The sequence below is a fragment of the Lissotriton vulgaris genome, chromosome 6 (genome assembly GCF_964263255.1).
Source record: "Lissotriton vulgaris chromosome 6, aLisVul1.2, whole genome shotgun sequence".
Classification (NCBI taxonomy): Eukaryota; Metazoa; Chordata; class Amphibia; order Caudata; family Salamandridae; genus Lissotriton; species Lissotriton vulgaris.
Genome location: NC_141694.1, coordinates 687791337 through 687811999, shown reverse-complemented (window position 1 = coordinate 687811999; position 20663 = coordinate 687791337). Strand labels below are relative to the sequence as shown.

At 44.8% G+C, this 20663-nt stretch overlaps 1 protein-coding gene across 1 annotated transcript in view; it reads right to left on the bottom strand.

Moving 5' to 3' along the window:
• Nucleotides 1–20663, bottom strand: part of SIM1 (SIM bHLH transcription factor 1) — a 231227-nt gene that overhangs the window by 72504 nt on the left and 138060 nt on the right. Inside the window, exons 7-9 of the mRNA XM_086926669.1 lie at nucleotides 12766–12965; nucleotides 11603–11709; nucleotides 10109–10256 (exon numbers count right to left, since the gene is read on the bottom strand). Coding sequence (XP_086782795.1) covers nucleotides 10109–10256; nucleotides 11603–11709; nucleotides 12766–12965 — 455 coding nt within the window. The remainder of the gene's footprint in view (nucleotides 1–10108; nucleotides 10257–11602; nucleotides 11710–12765; nucleotides 12966–20663) is intronic.

Here is a 20663-nt window from a genome sequence, read left to right as displayed (position 1 = left end):
AACTCCAAGACCGACTGTTCATGCTTTTCAAGTCATTTATACATGTCACAGGCCTCATATCTAACATGCCTAATGCAGAAATCATGCTTGTTCCCAAGCCCAGTAAGGACTCAACACTCTACTCATCTTACCACTCGACACCCCTACTGAACATCAAGGCTAAACTCTACACCAAAATGCTGGCCAACCGTATGGAAACACTATTATCCAGTTTAATGAATCTTGATCAGGTTAGCTTTATACAAAATAGGCGGGGTCAGACAACGCATGACGCCTTGTCCATTTATTCGAAAAAGCACACCAACCTAACCCTTCTCCTCTCCCTCAATGCCGAGAAGGTGTTCGATAGAGTGAGTTGGGCATGTCTTAGAGCGGTCCTCCAGAAAGTAGGACTAGAACCAGTCATGGTAACTAGAATCATGGCCTCCTACTCCTCGCCCACTGCCTCCATCTGACTCAACGGATAGGCAACTCACTCTTTCCCACTGTCCAGATTCACTCGGCAAGGGTGCCCTCTGTCCCCCCACTTGCTCACCCTTGTGGTGGAACACCTCGTCATTTCCCTTTGACAATCCCCCGACATTAGAAACATCCCCTTTGGAGCATAAAATCATAAGGTACTTCTGTATGCCGATGACCTCCTCCTTCCCGTAAAAGAGCCTGACACCTCTCTCCAGGCATTGGTCCATGCATTCCGAATTTACAAGCAGGTATCTGACTATAAGATTAATTTGACCAAGTCACAAGTGCTTAATCTCACATTTCCGCAGCACAACTTCCACCACCTACAGGCACTCAACCTCTTTCAGTGGTCTTCACATTCTATTCAGTACCTAGGCCTCACAAGCACCAGTTCTATAGCCACTTGGACACAGGCTAAATGGCAACGCTGCCATAAAGTAACACTTGAAGGCCTTCTGCGCTGAATGCCACTCCAAATATGGTGGCTAGGCCAAATCAATTTAGTAAAAATGAACATCCTTCCCTGGCTCTTATATCACTTTCAGTCATTGCCCACTTCCATCCCCTCAGGCAATATAAAACGCATATGGGGGATCGCCACTCCTCAAATGGAAGGGTAAACATCCTGGAGTATCCACTGTATTCCTTACGCTCCCCAGAAACTGGGGAGGATTTGCCTGTTTGAACCTCCAAGACTACATTTGTGCCGCTCACTTTCGCTACATCTCCAAGTGGGCTGTACGAGAGAGCAAAAAACAATGGGTACATATGGATCGGTCTGTTTCCTGTCGACCACTCTGAGATGGCTCCTAAAGCAGCTCCGCCCTCGCAGTGCTTACATAGCCACCCTGACACGCACAGTATTGGACATAGGGGAAAAATTTGCGAATGGGGGGGGGGGGGGGCATGACCACTTTCCCAGCTCTACAAACCCCAATTGCGTGGAACTGGATTTTTCTCCTGCCCTCCTTTGGGATTCCTTTCCAGACTGGGTCATGGCTGAGTGCAGAATTCTGCAGGACTTATTTCACGGCCCCACCATTAAATCCAACACCAATGCTGTAAGTGGAATATGTGAGTAAACCATTGAAAAATACACTCATATCTTCACTCAAAACATTGGCATTTAAAAAAGATAAAATTGCAGCTGCTTTCACTTTTCAATATACTCAAGTATCAAAAACAATTCCTTAAGCAGTACGTACATTTTAAAATGCATCATGTAAACTGGTAATTCTGAAATGATAATATAGGTCATTTTCTAAAATGTGGTGGGTTAATATTGTTTTACTTTCATCATTGTTTATCATCAAACGATCTGTTAAGTTTCACGCACCAACAAATACAAATCACTATGCAAATATATACAATCATTTTTGAAAACTGAAAAGTTGAACAATTTGTTTTGGTTTTTACTCTATCAGAAAGGGAAGATAAATGATCTTCTGGCACTAAAGAACACATTGCCCAAATGGCATAGCTGTAATTTGTGCACCAAATGCAGTGTCACAGGGGCTTAGAGGTCTAAGGGCCAACTGCTCCCCAATTATGGATATCTTTTGCTAGGTAAAAGGATGCATGAACGTGCAGAGGGGAGCATTTTCCATGCTTGCATTAAGGTCTAAGGCCCTTTTGCTACGGTACTACATGGGCCCACATGTAAATGCGCCATCGGTATTAGGAACAATGCCGCATGATTAACAGAACTGCTGAGGCGAGCCTTCAGCTAAGAGTCTACAAGCAGTAAGTGTAGTGACTGTGAAATGGCGGGATTTACTATTTTGAATCCAGTCCAACAAAGGCTATGAAAAATGCATACATTGAGGTAAAATGTGTTTTTCTAACTCCAATATAGCAAATACTGAAGATTGGCTTTACATTGGAGGGGCCATATTTATTATTCCAACTCAAGCCTACCAAAGATTGGGGAAAGTGCATACATGGGGGTTGGCGGGGGGGGGGGTATCAGATGTACTATTCTGACTCAAACATTTGGGAAAAACGCATACTGGGAATGTCACATTTACTATTCTTTCTCCATTGCAACAAACATAGGGAGAAGTGCATACTGCATATGTTGGGGTTAAGATTTGGTACCCTAACTCCAATGTAACAAGCATTAAGGGAAGTGTTTACATTGGGGAGTCAAATTAACTATTCTAACTCTCTTCTAACAAATATTGAGTATAAAGTGCAGGCATTGGGGGATCACATTTAGCACTCTTACTTTGATCTAACCAAATCTAGGGAAATGCAAATACGAGGACAGGTCCAATTTACTACTCTCACTCCAGTCCAGGAAACGATGGTGAAAGTGCACACTTTGGGGGTCAAATTTAGCATTTTAAATACAGTAATACAACCATCGGGGTAAGTGCATACATTTCAGAGGTTCACAGTTAGTATTCTAACTCCAGTCAAACAAACTTTGAAAAAAGGGCATACATTTGGGAAGGAGCATACATTGGTGGAGTCAGATTCACTACACCCAAATAATACAATTACATATTTAAAAATTAATTAAAAATCCAAATAAAAACTTTAAAAAACAAAATTTCAATTACTAATTTAAAAAAATAATTAACATCTATTTAAAAAGATTTCAACTAGATCAGATTTGTTTTTAAATATTCCAACTAATATATAAAAAGAATAGAAATTAACAATAACTATCAAGCGCCCACATAAAACACAGAAACATGAAAAATCTTTCATGATAATGGAAAAAAAAATCCAAAACCAAAAATATTGACTATGTAGACATTTCACATATTTTAATTTTTTATCAATTATGCTTTTAGAAATGCTACCCACCAGTCATCCAATATAACCCATAGCCCATAATAAAAGTTTAATAATTTCTTTTAGAAATTAAATACATAATCAATTAACAAGTTACATTAAAAATGTTGATTTAAAAATGAATAGATTTAAAAGCTACATTAATTATATAAATGAAAACGTATTTTAATTTAAAGACTTGAGGCCTGATTCACAAAGGGTCTCCGTACTCATGGTGGAAGCCCCACAGTCGTTGGGGAGTCTCCGCACTGGGGGCGGAATCTTCGCAATGAGAATTCTCATTGCAGAGATTCTGCCTCCAGCATGGATACTCCTCCACGAGTGCAGGGCCTCGGCCATGAGTGCAGAGGCCCTTTGTGAATCCGGCCCTACCCACGCAAACCCAAAGATGAGACCCACATCCCGCAAATAAATAATCGTAAAGTGATAAAACATAAATAAGATGAATTACCATTTCAAACATTAGAATAGTAGAATACTAAACAATTAACAATAACTTATAGATGATTTACAAATAACACTATCCAAACTTCAATACACCCAACCAATAAAAAGTAATAAATGATTTTTCAAAACACTATAAAAATTGTCTAACACTTTAAAATGACTAACCCCAAAAATTATTTCCAATGAAAAAATAATCATCAATGCATTAACCCCTTCGCTGCGGCGGGAATTCCGCCGCAGCGCTAAGGGGGTGGGGCTGCGAGCGGCGCTCGCATGCTCGTGACGGAGCCGCTCCGTCACGATCCGCGGTTGAGATGTGCTCGTGACGGAGCGGTTCCGTCACGAACGCGCCCACTCAATGGAACACTCAAGCGCAGGTGCGAAATTCGCGCCGCGCAGGCGCGCTGAGCGGGCCATGACGGAACCGCTCCGTCATGAGCACAGCTCAACCAAGGCTCATGGCGGAGCGGCTCCGTCATGAGCATAGAACGGGTTAATGAAATTCTATGAATGTATATTTTTACTTAAAGTACTACCCACCTCAATAATCCCCACAACCTGAAATGTAAGATTACATAATTTACAAAATAAACATGTACCTAACAATTAAAAATATATTAAATAGCTAACATATTAAACATCCAAATAATCAATCTATAATTTTGAACAAAATCCAACACTCCCACCGTAAACCCAACAATCAGAAAACAATGTACATTACTATAATAGTTTCTAAAAATATGTACAAATACATTTCACAAAAACATAAATATTTAAATAAAAACATAATACAACACACTAAATCAACATAATATCAACTATATTATATTAAACAATAAGTTTAACTTTGATGGTAATATAAGACAGTAAAAAACAATATACTAAACTTTGATCTTTATAGCCATTATATTTTTTGTAAATACGGTATTTTGAGCAGAATACTATGGTGAGATTAAATTTTTTTCGGCAATATTTAGGTGGAAAACAGAGATGTAAAGTGAGAGATGGGTTAAACAGAAAAAGGTGTAGTAGAGGAAGAAGATGTAATTTTAGAAGAAATTAAAGAAACAATCATGTGTATAAACTATAATGGGATGTTTGCATATATGTTCTTTATTACATCGGTACCAAAACAGTAAATCAATGGTGCTGATTCACAGTAATGTTGTATACTGCACAATTATAGAGATACCCAAGGCAGGCAGGTACTAAATGGCTAACGTCCATGGGCTATGATGCAGGTGAGATCAGCCGCAGGTATAGAGTGAACTTCCTCAGATTAATGAGAATATTCAGAGAAGCATTTTTTGTTCCATAGGACTAGACCAGGACTTCCATGACAGATCCATATGAAATCAAATATATTTTCTCTTACAAAGCACCATAATGACTAATTACATATATGATATACTCTCTCCAGAAAGTATATTACAGGTTTGAGTAATAATCAGTGTGGCTAAAAGAGAGCTATGATGCAGGTGAGATCAGCCGCATGTACAGACTGAACTTCCTCAGATTCATGAGAAAATGTAGACAAGTATTTTCATTCCATAGGACTAGAACAGGACTTCCATGACAGATGCATATGAAATCAAACATATTTTCTTTACCAATAAACACAATGACAAAGAACATAAATGCTATACTCTACTATTATAACCCAACTAATAACCATAGTACACTTAAACATATTACCCTACACATATCATAAAACAATGAAAATATCCACACAATTGAAAAAGTACAGAGCATAAGTAAAAAGCTTCAATGACTCAGTACACTCTTAATATCCAAATCACTGACAGACACATGCATCTTTCTCACAGGGCACACATTCACACCCACAAATGAAAATACATGCACGTATTCAGACAGGTAACAGAATTAAATTCCCTGCAAGTACAAAATGCAAAGTGGGGAAAACTCACCCACAACATTCAACTCTCGCCACTACACACAATGGCATTCCACCCAGGAAAAGCAAAACAGACATACCACTATAGGAATCCAACACTGACGCACACATTTCAAACAGCACAGAAACACTGGTAACGCTTCATCATTCACCAAGGTGTACCACCCAGAAACAATAAAATGGGCTTCCCATCAATATGCATCCACCGTTTATACAAAAAGCATCAGCAACAACGAAATGTTGGAGAAGTCATCCCTCTACACGACGTACTTGGGCATCCCAACTAGCTAAACCAGAGGCAGGAAAGTACTGACTGTATGATTTTTTTCTTCAGGATATAAGTTACAGATTCAGTTCATGTAGCTAGTAGTTCAAATCGAACCAGGGGGTATTGGTAGCAGATATCAGTGCTTCTCCAACTGGTACATTTAAAACATTGAGAAATGAAAGACATCATACTTCAGGACAAGAAACAGAAGACAGGACGCCACAAGTGTGATAACTTCTGCTAATAGGAAAGGAAACATTGCACATTATTTCACATTAGTGAGTTACATTAATATACATTCTAATCGCAAACGTCTTATTTATTATGGAAGTGGGAAACTATTCACAGAGCCTGCTCTCTTCACTTTCCACCTGCACATCGCAGCTCCATCATGTTTTCTTGTCACACTTCAAATCCAGCCGTATCAGAAACGCTGACGAGAGTAGCCCTCTCAGTGTGAATGACAACCTATATCAATCTCTTGCCCCAATCACAATCTGAATTCAGTAAAACACTCTTTCAAAGATGGGAAGTGAGCACTAGTTTCTAATAACCCCCTACTGGCGCCTGAGTATGCGACTCAGCGCCTGCTTCTTATCTGAAAGGATTTCTGAATCAGTTCACTCATAGCCCTCATAGTAGCAGCATAAACTAAGAGCAGTCCGGATTATCAACAAAGGACACTTCTGTGGGATGGCTGCATTAAAGACCAGTGGCTGGCATCTTTGTACAACACAAGCATAAGCAAAATCACTACATCAAGAGCAGTTTTAAGTGTGTAAGTAATCAAGGGTTGTCCTTGTAACCACAAATGGCATTTCCTGATTCCATGTGGCCCTCTTCATTGACATTGACATTTACCCCTCACTATATCGAGGTTACCAAGGAACACATGTCAATAAGTTCCCCCACAGGACAGCAACAGTAAGAGATGTAGAAGGATAAGATGGTCAATTTTCGAAATATTCCATATGATCTAATGAAACAGGCAAGAGAAGTACGTGCAAAGCAAAAAAAATAAAAAGAATAAACACCTCAGCAATCACACACTTAGCATCCATCCATCTTCCCATCACTCCAAAGTAAACAAGCATGGTATGCTTGCAGGACCACCTGATAGAACACTAACACCTTTTGAACCATGCAGTCAGGTTGGGCCAATATTTTTTGTCCATGAATTCCAAACTTCTAATCTGGTCAGAAATTATAAAAAAAAAAAATAATGCCAGAGTGGAACTGTATCCACCCGATTTAGACTCTTCAATAGCTATTTTTTGGTGCATGCCTTCTTTTTATGCTCATTTCCTTGACATGCTTTACCACATGGAAAACCATTGTTAAAACCCATTCTACTACCTACAAGTGTAAGATCAGGGCTGGCAAAGAGGTTTCTGGAGCATATGTGGTTCTCTCCACTTTGCAAGTGGTAGTGGGATTTACAGGAAAATCCTGTAGTTCAAACAATACATATGATATAGATGGGTTTTCTTGGAGCGATTGCCAGGCCAGGGTTTGGAGTCTAATGATATAAAAGCTGTACAGCATTTGCTGCTTTCCGTATCACTAAATTCTGGGGAATAAGTTTTGGCTATGCTTTAATTGAAAACGTTAATTGATAATTTAATTTTTACATTCTTCATTGATGCTTTTATTTTGTTTTATGTTCTCTTTCCACTGCTGTGAATGAAATTATTTGTTACTGCTTTTAGTAAATGATACTTCTTTTACATGTTCAATTTTGAAAAGATTTGCTATTTTGTGATTTTTTTATATGAGAAACTACTAATTATTTTACCAATTGATTTCTAATAATTCATGGTTTTATTTAGTAGATTAATTTAATAAAGAATCAACTTGTGTTTTTTAATGTTGATATTTTGCCCATTTTATCACAGGACAGAAGTTGGGCGATATGGAACTAATATGGAAATCTATGTCTGAATGAGTGCACACAAAATAATAAGTCAACTTAATGTTACTATTCTTTGTGTAGGTCCATTCTTTAACACAACGTAAAGTCCAATCCAAGGTAAAAGAAGAAGTATTTACAGTCTTTCTTAAAGTATTGTCAATATTCCATTTGCCATCAACATATTTTGTCGAAAGGGTGTAAATACACCCAAACACATTTACTGTGATCTGTTTTTGTATATCGTTGTACTGCATCAAGTTTGACTTTTCTTCATTGTAAATGGAAACTGGAGAAGGTTTTATGTCCTTCTAATGAAATTTTCAAGAGAATGGAAATTCTCTGAGAATAATAAATAATCAGTTTAAAGCAAGGGCATCGGGAGAGCTTCTCTTTGGCTTCCCAGGGTGATGAGTTTCCCCACTACTATGCATCCATAGATTACATGTTGATTTTTACAGTCTGTACAGCCTCATATTATATATAGAGATGGTGTACACTTTTCACCTTTTTAGTGGCCCATTTCCTTTACCTCTAATTTTGGTTATCATTTGTTTGGTAACAGTAGATTTTTATTCATCTTTATCCGGCCAGAGCAAACTGGGCACAGCAAAATGATTTCATCAACATCTTAGGGGTGCAGGAAATAGCTGTGGCATCACATATCCGATAGTATATCGTCAAGTGACATTGCAATAATTGTGCTCTCATTGGCAGGGTTTCACTTTTTTACCCAATCTTTACTGCATAAGTGAGCTTGCAGTATATCAATATTTAAATAATAGTAAAAAAGGTAATAAGCAATCAGCTGCGGACACCTAAAGACAGTCCCACTATTGAAAGATCAGTAGACAAACTAGTTTATTAACTGAATGGAAAGCAATTCACTAGTCGTACAAAAAGTAATGTCGAAGTACCAATTGCTAACATAAATAATACCGCTACTGGTACAGTTACATTTCACACAGGCAAAATTGTACACTCCTTTGCATTATTCTCTGCCCCATTGAAGTTTGAAAATAAAAACAGAATGTTCCAACAAAAAGCTTTAATTAGGTACTAATGTGCTTTAACATGCATCTGCAGAGTGGTCCAATGTTGTCAGTGTCACATTTAGCCTGTATGGCGTTGTAGATGGCAGCACTCTGCAGTGTGGGATGTACTGGCCTATTAGTAAGATGGGAAAATTGGAACTTCAAGTCCCGAAATTTGAAATGCTTCTGGCTAAAAAACATGGGCTGGTCGAATGAGTCCTATGTGTCACTGGACCACATGGCAGCACAGATCGCCTGCACAGCACATTTACACAGTTTTCATGGCCCTTTCAACAACTATAACTATTCTGGGACAGACTGCTTGCAGTGGGATTATTTTCCATATCCAACAAAAGATACTCAAAGGGACTCTAATTAAAAGCAGACAACATGGAATTCGACACATTTGTAGACCTGGCAATAAGAAACCACGAGGGGAATACAACCACCATCATATGACACACAACCTGGTTCTAAAAGATTTGCACATACTCTAGCTGGATGCCAGTCTGCGCAAGAGACCTGCATTGCTCTGTGACACCGCCAACCATGGAGGTCGCCGACAAATGAACAATAAGAGTGGAGACAAATCCTGCACCTTGCCAAAGGATAAACCCATTGCAAAATTGAGTCATTCTCGCCCAAGCACATAGTTCTGTGTAGTAACAATGTACTGGTCTATAAATGCCTCAAACTCCCTCACATCTATAAATTTAACAGCATACGTACCAACAGACCTGCTTCATTTGGGTGACTTCTGACTTTTTTAACCCAAAACGGCTTTATTTCAGCTGTCTCACACCTAAAATTCCCTCTGCTCTCATGTAAGTCAATGGTGAAAATAAATGCTTCAGATTGTTTTCAAACTCTCCCTCTTTGCAGCTTGAAAATGGTGGTATGTGTATAAAGCTATAAAAAAGAACTTTTCTGCCCCATTGAGGCGACCCATTATCAAATCTGTATAAAGACCTCAAAACACAATATAGTCTCTAAACAAAAAGCAGAAGCATGGATAGGAGAGACGCACATAAAAACACATATTAGAAGCGTTTTAAAAATAAGTACCAGTATCCAAGTCCAGACGTTGTTTGAACAATAAATATCACAAACAACCAATCGCGTCCAAGCAGTAACTTTTCGAAGGAAACAAGGCACGAAATTAGAACAGAGAAAACACGCACGTGTCGAAGTCAGTTGTACGCAGGCGCGCTGCGCAGCAGCCAATGGACAGAAAACCCCAGAGGGATAGAAAGCGGGGAACGCGGACTTACGTGAGCACGTAGTTGACGCTGACGATGCAGTGCGGCCGCGAGGACCTGCTGTTGTGCACGATGGTGGCGTAGCTTTGCACCCATACCCAGCCGCCCTGTTTGGCTAAGAAGCGGTAGTACTTGGTGGTCACCTGGCCCTTCACCAGCACTGTGCAAAGGAGAGAAAAAATAAGAAAGTGTGCGGCCTGTGAGAACTCGAATCTCAGTTGTACTAATATTTATAACAAGGGTACATTCAAGTTCTCTTTCTAAACAAGGCTCCTGGTGTCGCTCGTACTTTCTCAACAGCAGGTGCGCAGATAACACGGATGGCCTGGTACTTTCCTTAACCCACCGGTAAATGGAATAAATGTTACTAGAAGCTGTCACAGCAACACTAATAGTAGTGTATTACACTAACAATTGTAAAAATAATACACTAGATATTAAAAGAACCGATATAGTAATTAGATCACGATTGCAAACTAGTCCCCTCAGGAACGTGCTATATAAATTGCGATAATAAATCTTTCTTGTTACAGCAATAAAGGGATGAAGAGTTGAATCACTTTGTTGGTAAAGTGGCTTGCACGGCTCGTTAACACATCTTTCGTAATTGTTTTAAACTGCGCGAACTGGACCCGAATTGGGGTTCAGATCGCTTTAAATAGTACCCGTTTCATTACCAGAGGACACGTTCATTTTTGTTAGTCACAGGGAGATTAAGTGATTTACCCAGAATCACAGGATAGGATGTTCAGTGTCATTGCCAAGAGTCGAACCCAGTTCCCCAGATTCGAGGTCGTCCGCCCTAACCATTAGGGGCAACTCCTCTCACCGGTTAGTGACCAGACAGGTATGGAGAAAGGTGGACAGTATATTTGCATCGCAGACTCTGGTAAATTACTAGTATTTTCATATTTATCGTTTCTTTTACCCAAGTTAATAATAGCCATCGACGTTAATAATAGCCATCTACGTTAATAATAACCATCGGTTGTGTATTTTGCTATGATTTGCATCTTTAAAGCAAACACACTATTAAAAAAAGTTGAAGCATTCTGAAAGCTTGTTCTGGATCGTTGCATTACATTTATGCAGCCGTTGTGTATTATTATATGTAACTGTCTTTTTTCCCCACTCTAGTTGAAACCCTATGCAATCGCTGGAATGGATACATGGGACAGCACAAAATAAATTGGCAGTGTAGCTATACGGGTGCTTGAAAGTAGCAAACGATTATACAAAAAAGTTCTATTTTAAATACAAATAAAAGCAGACAGTTGCCCAAATAAAATAAATTGCAACTAAATAAGTCCATATGACCAGCCTCTCTACAAAAAAGGTTTTTAGGCACCGCAATGAATATGGAAGGAGTTATACAAATATCATTTTATAAAACAAAAATCGTTTGGTTGCTACCCCGTGGCGCTTCCTGCAGGCTCCCACAATCAGCGCTCTAGTTCATTAGGACCCTGTGGCAACGGCCCCAGGCAGCAAAGGGCGCTCTCTTACACAAGTGATGGGCACAGCGCAGGTGGAAGGTGTCGCATCCGTGCACGTGGTGGTAGAGGGTCTTTTCGATCAGGTCCTGAGGCTCATACCCCGTCAACTCGGCTACCCTGGAAAAAACAAGACGCAGACACACGCGATCATTTATTTTAACGCAGTGCGACCAAAGAACATACGTTTTTAAAAATAAAACGCAACGATAACAGCGCCCAAAGAACTAAGCGCTTTTCATGAGCATCCCTCCTAAATTTACAATTTGAGAATAATCATCAACAATCCAGAAGTCGTCTGATGTTGATATTTTCGCCTTTGCACACCCTGCGTAGTAGCTAACATGTCATGTACAAGCCGAACGTAAATAATGCCTTGAATACACGTATTGAGGCAACCTCGGTACATTGTTAGTATTTCTCCTGTTAAATCTATCCTCACTAACCAGTATATGTTTTAAATAAATCTACAGAATTTGGAATCCATTTGCTTTAATGTTCTTTTACATAGTTTCTATTCCCGGAGAAAATATACTAGGCGTCTTTTGAAGTAAAGTAATTTATGTGCCCAGTGTTATTTTTACAATTAAGGCGAAACGATTATTTTCGAAAAGAAAACAATCATTGTTAATTGGGATTTTTTTTGTTAGTTGGAGCTGTGTTTGTTATACCTCACAGACATCTTCCACCTCATTAATGTTTTTTAAAAACCAAACTTGCCAAATAAAATAGAACTGACGCAGTAAAAGCAGACAAAAACAAACTAAAAAAATACATTAAAACGGCAACTTAAATATTGAAATTGAACAAAGGTAATTATTTAAAGATAGCAAATGCTAAACCGAGCTAGCTGTGCCTTTTGCAAAACATCGAAATAGAAGTAATGGTGTTAAATAAAACGTCCATGCAGCGTAGATCTAGAAAAAATTAACAGCTTGAAAAAATGGAAACAAACATTGAACACAATTAAACTATTAGAATATAATAAGAGGGCGAGTCGAGCACAATAAAATATAAAGACACAAAGCAGCATACTAAAGTAAACTAATACAATTAAGAGAACAGAAACAGAAAATACCGCAACATCGACACCGGAAGAGTAAACGCAAAAGATACAGCGTGGCTGCGAGCCGGGGCCGCACCTGGGCACAGGTGCTGTCGGCCCCCTCTCCCTACCTGGAGTCCAGGAAGATGAGCTTCATGTCCAGGCTGGCTCTGAACATGAACATGTTGCTGTGCAGTTTGATCTCGGTGACGGCGCTGGGGGGCAAAGAGTGGCCCACGGCCACCAGCCCCACGTTCTGGTAGCAGCCGTCGAAGGGCGACATGTCCAGGCTGTACTGGCGGATCTTCAGGTAGCCGCTGCAGTGGATCACCTGGAGCAGGGCGAGAGGGGAGGGCGACACAGACAATTCTGCATCAGTGGTGTGTCAACGGAGCAGAGGGAGGGGGTGAGGTGTTTACAACAAACCGAGCCTTAATCACGAGGCGAGGCAGAGAAAAGGGGGGTTACATGACCCTGCACTAACAGTGAGGCATGGACGGAGGCATACACCTACCGTGCATTAACAGTAAGGCATGCACCTACCCTGCATTACCAGTGAGGCATGGGCAGACGCATACATCTACTGTGCACTAACAGTGAGGCTTGGACAGAGGCATGCACCTACCGTGCATTAACAGTGAGGCATGGGCAGAGGCATACATCTACTGTGCACTAACAGTGAGGCATGGACAGAGGCATGCACCTACCGTGCATTAACAGTGAGGCATGGGCAGAGGCATACATCTACTGTGCACTAACAGTGAGGCTTGGACAGAGGCATGCACCTACCCTGCATTACCAGTGAGGCATGGGCAGACGCATACATCTACTGTGCACTAACAGTGAGGCTTGGACAGAGGCATGCACCTACTGTGCATTAACAGTGAGGCATGGGCAGAGGCATACATCTACTGTGCACTAACAGTGAGGCAGGGACAGAGGCATGCACCTACCCTGCATTAACAGTGCGACATGGGCAGAGGCATACAACTACCGTGCACTAACAGTGAGGCATGGACAGAGGCATGCAACCTACCCTGCATTAACAATGAGGCATGGACTGAGGCATACATCTACAGGGCATTAACAATGATGCATGGACGGAGGCATACATCCACTGGGCAATAACAATGAGGCATGGACGGAGGCATACATCTGTACTGACGGAGCCACACGGCCCCGTTTACACACGCACGCATGCACACACGTACATAGGCAGGCACGCATTCATACACCCTGACCGCGGGCTCGCCGGACAGGTATAAATAAATGGGGGCGAGACCGCTCGTGGTCTTCGGCCCGTAGCTATCAGTCAGTGTCTGTGTGGAGTCCTTCGCAGTGTGGAGATTAGGCCCCACTCTGTGGCGTAAGCGTTCCCTTCCCTGCTTGACAGCATTACATTTGGCGATAGAGGGCGGGATTTCGCACGCCTCGTCACCGCGATCCCCCGCAGTCGAAGGTCAAGCCCTTGTGAAGCTCACACCTCGGCGTTCGAGCCTGAGGTGATCGCGGCACAAGTTTGAAAGTGCCTGTCAAACAGAACAGCTGACCGGCCGTTGAACCCATGACCCGGCGCGGACCTTCCGCTGCGCACTGTCCTCACGCCCGGCGTGGCGCTAAGGTGAGCTGTCAAATGAAAGCCGGCTGCTGCGCGTGGCCCTGTAAAGCAACAGTGCACGGCGCACCCGGCGGCACGGCCGCCCTGAGCCTTCAAGAGGAAAAAAAAGGAGGAAATTACCTGAAACGTGAGGGACACGCGTCCCATTTCCTGCCACCCGCCCCCCCCCCCCCCCCACAAACCTTGCATTTGGTGGCACATCATAACAACACCTCAGGAGGGGAAAAAATAGGTGGTGCATATATATATATATAAAAAAAAAAGAAGAACTTCACGTGACAATGGAAACCCTGCTTATCTTTTGGCTCCTCACACACCAGACTCCCTGTGCAGCCTTTCAGCGTAGATAGATTAAAGCACTCCACGTGGCCACGGAAACCCAGCCCGTTGTTCGGCTCATCACACACCTACCTCATTGCGCAGCCTGCCAGCCCGTATTAACTAACACCCCGCAACGTTGGATCTAAATCCAAGAACACCAGTCCAGTCATCTAGCACTAGTAGGAGGTGAATTGTCGTGAGTGGCGCAGTTAGTTGGCCCACAGTCGCACACAAGCCCGGGGCAATGAGTCAAACCGCCGCCGCAGACAGCACCGCGGGCCCCGCCACTCAGGCCCCACAAATCGCTGCACCCCAGAATGCTGCAGTACCGCCGGTTAGTGTTGGTGCACAAGGGTCCGCCGCAGCTACCCCACCAGCGCATAATCCACCGACGCATCTTGGGCATGGTGTGGCCGCTCCTCTGCCGCCTTTCGGCAAACTTTCAGATCCCTCGACTGCGGCAGCTCGATGGCGGTTGTAGATTGGTCGCCTGGATCACTACTTTGTCGGTGTAAGAGAAACTGACGGAAGAGTAAAGCGATCCTTGCTAATGTGCTACGGTGGTGATGAGTTGTATGAGCTGTTTGAGACCTTACCTGACAGGGGTGAAGCTAATGATTACACAGCGGCAGTCACTGCTCTAAAGCGCTACTTTGACCCTCGTGTCAACCGAGACTATGAATGGTTTAAACTACGCCAAGCGCGCCAAGGTGAAACTGAGTCCATTGACACCTACTATGCCCGCCTCCGCAAGCTTGCGACAGCTTGTAAATTACCGGACCAGAGGGCGGAGCTTAGGGCTCAACTTATACAATGGTGCAGGTCGGTCCAGCTTCCGCGCCTCATCCTGAGACAACCACGCATCACGCTCGATGAGATCCTTGTGCTGGCACGGTCGCACAAATTATCCAATGCCCGTGCTGATGAGATGGAAGCGGCGCTCCACCGATCGGGACCAACAAATCGCACACCAACCAACAAGGAGGAACACCTCGACGTAATTCACCGGCGACAGCAACAGGTGAGAGGGCCTGCGAGGGTGAGCCCTCAGTCATCCTATGGGAACTGCAGGATGGACCATCCCGCCAGTGGAAGATGCTTCGCGAAGGGCAAGACGTGTTCCAACTGCGGAAAACAGAGCCATTTCGCGAAGGTGTGCCGGAGTGCCACAATCGTCGACCGTCCAACGCGGGCGTGAGAGGCCCTACACGAGGAGTGCATCAGTTGACGCTTGAAGACCCCGGTCCTTGCAGCGACCCTCCCCGCGCGGCGTTCTGCCTGGATGATGAAGATGATGAGGTGTACTTTGTATCCTTTGTCGGCAGGGATGGTGCCCGAAGACGGCCGCCACCGATGTGCGATGTGCGGATCGCAGGATCCCAGGTACACGCTCTGATAGATACTGGGGCATCAGTGAATGTTATGGACAGCATCCAATATGAACGGCTCACCCCTCGCCCATCTCTCTCTCCGTCTAACGCAAAAATCTACACCTACGACAGTGACGAACCATTACCCCTTAGAGGTGTAATTGATGTAGTGGTGTCCAGCAACGGGCATGAAGTGAAGACGAAGTTCCACGTCACCGGTGGGAAACGTGGCACGCTGCTCAGCTGCCATACAGCCGAACTTCTTCAACTGGTGTTCTTCACTAACCAGGTGCACAAGCTACATGCCGCCATGATGCTTAAGGATTTTCCCACCCTTTTTCGGGGTCTGGGTCGACTGAAGGGCAAGTTGTTCAAATTACACATTGACCGGACAGTACGACCAACGGCGCTGAGGCACAGAAGAGTACCGTTTCACCAGCGGCCGCAGGTGGAAGAGGAACTACGGAAACTTGAGGAACTCGGCGTCATCGAGAAAGTCTCTGGCCCGACACCCTGGGTGTCACCCCTTGTGGTCGCCCCAAAACCAAAACAGCCCGGGGCCATTCGTTTATGTGTGGACATGCGCCTCCCAAACAAGGCCGTCAAGAGAGAGAGATATCTCACCCCCACGATGGACGACATCGTTGCGGACTTAAACGGGGCCCAGTGGTTCTCCAAGTTGGACCTCAATGCGGGGTAGCACCAATTGGAACTTCACCCAGACAGCCGCAATATAACAACCTTCTCAACGCACGTCAGCCTACGGCGTTACAAACGGCTGAGTTTTAGTGTCTCCTCGGCTGCTGAAGTATTCCAGAACGCAATCAAAGAAACTCTTTCTGGGCTTGCTGGCGTCATCAACTTAAGCAATGATATCCTCGTCTTTTCGAACACACTTGAGGAGCACCATGCGCACCTTAGGGCCACCCTCCAGTGCCTAGCGGACCACAGCCTTACCCTGCACCGAGCCAAATGCTCCCTTTACCAGGAGTCGGTGGATTTTTTTGGATATGTGTTTTCTCGAGATGGACTACGCGTCGACCCGAAGAAAGCAGAGGCCATCCGATCGGCACCTCGGCCCACGTCGGCCACAGAAGTCAGAAGTTTCCTGGGGATGGCGACGTATTGCGGTCGTTTTATCCCCAACCTGGCCTCCCTCGCTGAACCCCTGCGCGCTCTAACCAAAACTGGACAACCTTGGATATGGTCAGCAAAAGAGGACGGTGCGTTCTCAGCAATCAAGGATGCTCTGATTGATGATAAAGTCATGGCCTACTTTCGTCCACATCGCCGCACGGAAGTGGTAGTGGACGCAAGTCCGGTCGGACTCGGCGCAGTGCTTATGCAAGAGACAGAGGCCCACGTATGGGTTCCCACAGCCTATGCCAGTCGTGCCCTCACGGTGACCGAGATGCGCTACGCACAGATTGAGCGTGAAGCCTTAGCGATTAAATGGGCCTGCCACCATTTCCACCTGTACCTGTATGGCCACGAGTTCAAGGTGGTCACGGACCACAAGCCATTAGTGCCTCTATTTGCGGGAACAAACAAGCTCGCCCCCCCCCTCGAGGATAGAACGATGGGCCGTCCAATTGCAAACGTATCGCTTTGAAGTCATCTTCCGACCGGGAGCAGACCACCCCGCGAACTTTCTGTCTCAGCACCCAAAGGTCACGTCCTCCGTGACGGATCACGAGGACACAGAAGAGGTGGAAGCATTCGTGAAAATGTTGACGCAGGATGCTTGCCCAGAGGCTCTCACGCTTGAAGATATAGGAAAAGCCACTGAGGAGGACGAATGCCTCCGCCGAATCAAGGCAACGCTGGCAGATCGCAGCTGGAAGCACTTCCTGGATGGAGCAAGCTTCCTCACGGCTGAAGAAAAGGCTTTTCGTCAACAGATCTGGCAGGCTCAGAGCGAACTTAGCGAAGGGCCCCACGGAATAGTCCTGCGTGGCACCGCCATTGTGATTCCCACAAGCCTGCGAAAAGAAGTGGTGCGACTCGCGCATCAGGGCCACCAGGGGGTGTCGAAGACAAAAGCATGGCTGCGCAGCAAAGTGTGGTTCCCTGGAAAGGACGCGGCAGTTGAAGAAGAGGTGCGTAACTGCCACTCGTGCAACATCACAGGTCGAGACCCTGCCTCACACCCGGTCATCACAGAGGAGCCATGTACAGAACCATGGACAAAGCTAAGCATTGATTTTGGAACCTTCCCAGACGGGAGACACACTGTGGTGATAATAGACTCGCACTCACGTTTCCCCGTGGTCGAAGTAGTGCCATCTACTGCGTTTGTCCATGTCAAGGCAGTGCTAGACCGAACATTTGCCATGATGGGCCTACCTACGGAAATAAGGTCAGACAACGGCCCACCTTTTCAAGGGAAGGAGATCCAGACGTATCTGGCAGCACGGGGCATCCGTCACGGGAGAATCACGCCGCAATGGCCTCAGGCAAATGGCGAGGTCGAGAGGTTTATGTGTACGCTAAACAAAGCCCTTCAGATCGGGGTTGAGAGAGGAGAAGTAGCAGAGAAGTGTTTGTCGCAGTTTCTGAGTGCGTACCGTCAAACGCCCCATTGTACCACCAAATGTGCACCAGCGCACGTACTGTTTAAAAAGGTTCCAAGAGACAGTGTGCCGACGAGTCCCTCCTGGCATCCGCCAACAATGGACAAAAATGCTACTCAGCTAAGAAGGCAAAGGACAAATGAAAGAGCAAGCTGGTCAAGAAAGGCGAGACCCAGGTCCCTGGTAGTCGGTGACAAGGTGATTTTGAAGAATCAATACCGCAACTGGAAATATCTCACAGCATATGAACCCGAGGTGTGGGAGGTCGTAAACGTACAAGGCACCATGGTATCTGCATATATAATAACAATAGGGGGGAGGTAGAGTATAGAGATAGGATTCTCACTCCACGGGCACTGTTACATAAACAAAAAGAATCCTACTCTTTTAGACATGCTAACAGTCCTGCATTACGTGCCCGAACCTTCAGACACCCCAGGGCCGCACACGAGAGGCATTTCGAAGGGGCTGCAATCTCCACCTTAAGAGGCACCTGGCTGTCAGTGTGGGCCTCCTCATATCGGGCAAACTGTTGTTTGGATGTTTTTGCGGCCATGCCTGGGTCGCGAGGAGGAACCGCCACTCGTGTGCGGCCCTGGGGTGTTTGAAGGTTCGGGCACGTAATGCAGGACTGTTAGCATGTCTAAAAGTGAGAGATTTGAACTGGTAGCGCACTTTATTATGCCCTTTTTACCCACTGAGGATTTTATTACTGTGATAAGGTATGCGGTGACACCCACTGGGGACTTTAATGCAAGTAAGGACTGCAAGTACCAGCGCCCACTAGGGCAAGATGACCACCCCCACTGGGGCTTGAATGATGTAATAAAAGCAGATGTCTTACACCAGTCACTGTTTGCCTTATTCAGCGCATGGCTTGTGATCAAGGAATGGTTTCCGAAACGCGTAGGGCCAAAGCACGAAGAAAAGAGGCATTTCGAAGGGGCTGCAACCTCCACCTTAAGAGGCACCTGGCTTTCAGTGTGGGCCTCCTCATATCGGGCAAACTGTTTGGATGTTTTTGCGCCATGCCTGGGTCGCGAGGAGGAACCGCCGCTCGTGTGCGGCCCTGGGGTGTCTGAAGGTTCGGGCACGTAATGCAGGACTGTTAGCATGTCTAAAAGTGAGAGATTTGAACTGGCAGCGCACTTTATTATGCCCTTTTTACCCACCGAGGATTTTATTACTGTGATAAGGTATGCGGTGACACCCACTGGGGACTTTAATGCAAGTAAGGACTGCAAGTACCAGCGCCCACTAGGGCAAGATGACCACGCCCACTGGGGCTTGAATGGTGTAATAAAAGCAGATGTCTTACACCAGTCGCTGTTTGCCTTATTCAGCGCATGGCTTGTGATCAAGGAATGGTTCGCGAAACGCGTAGGGCCAAAGCACAAAGAAAAGAGGCATTTCGAAGGGGCTGCAACCTCCACCTTAAGAGGCACCTGGCTTTCAGTGTGGGCCTCCTCATATCAGGCAAACTGTTGTTTGGATGTTTTTGCGGCCATGCCTGGGTCGCGAGGAGGAACCGCCGCTCATGTGCGGCCCTGGGGTGTCTGAAGGTTCGGGCACGTAATGCAGGACTGTTAGCATGTCTAAAAGTGAGAGATTTGAACTGGCAGCGCACTTTATTATGCCCTTTTTACCCACTGAGGATTTTATTACTGTGATAAGGTATGCGGTGACACCCACTGGGGACTTTAATGCAAGTAAGGACTGCAAGTACCAGCGCCCACTAGGGCAAGATGACCACGCCCACTAGGGCTTGAATGATGTAATAAAAGCAGATGTCTTACACCAGTCGCTGTTTGCCTTATTCAGCGCATGACTTGTGATCAAGGAATGGTTCGCGAAACGCGTAGGACCAAAGCACGAAGAAAAGAGGCATTTCGAAGGGGCTGCAACCTCCACCTTAAGAGGCACCTGGCTTTCAGTGTGGGCCTCCTCATATCAGGCAAACTGTTGTTTGGATGTTTTTGCGGCCATGCCTGGGTCGCGAGGAGGAACCGCCGCTCATGTGCAGCCCTGGGGTGTCTGAAGGTTCGGGCACGTAATGCAGGACTGTTAGCATGTCTAAAAGTGAGAGATTTGAACTGGCAGCGCACTTTATTATGCCCTTTTACCCACTGATGATTTTATTACTGTGA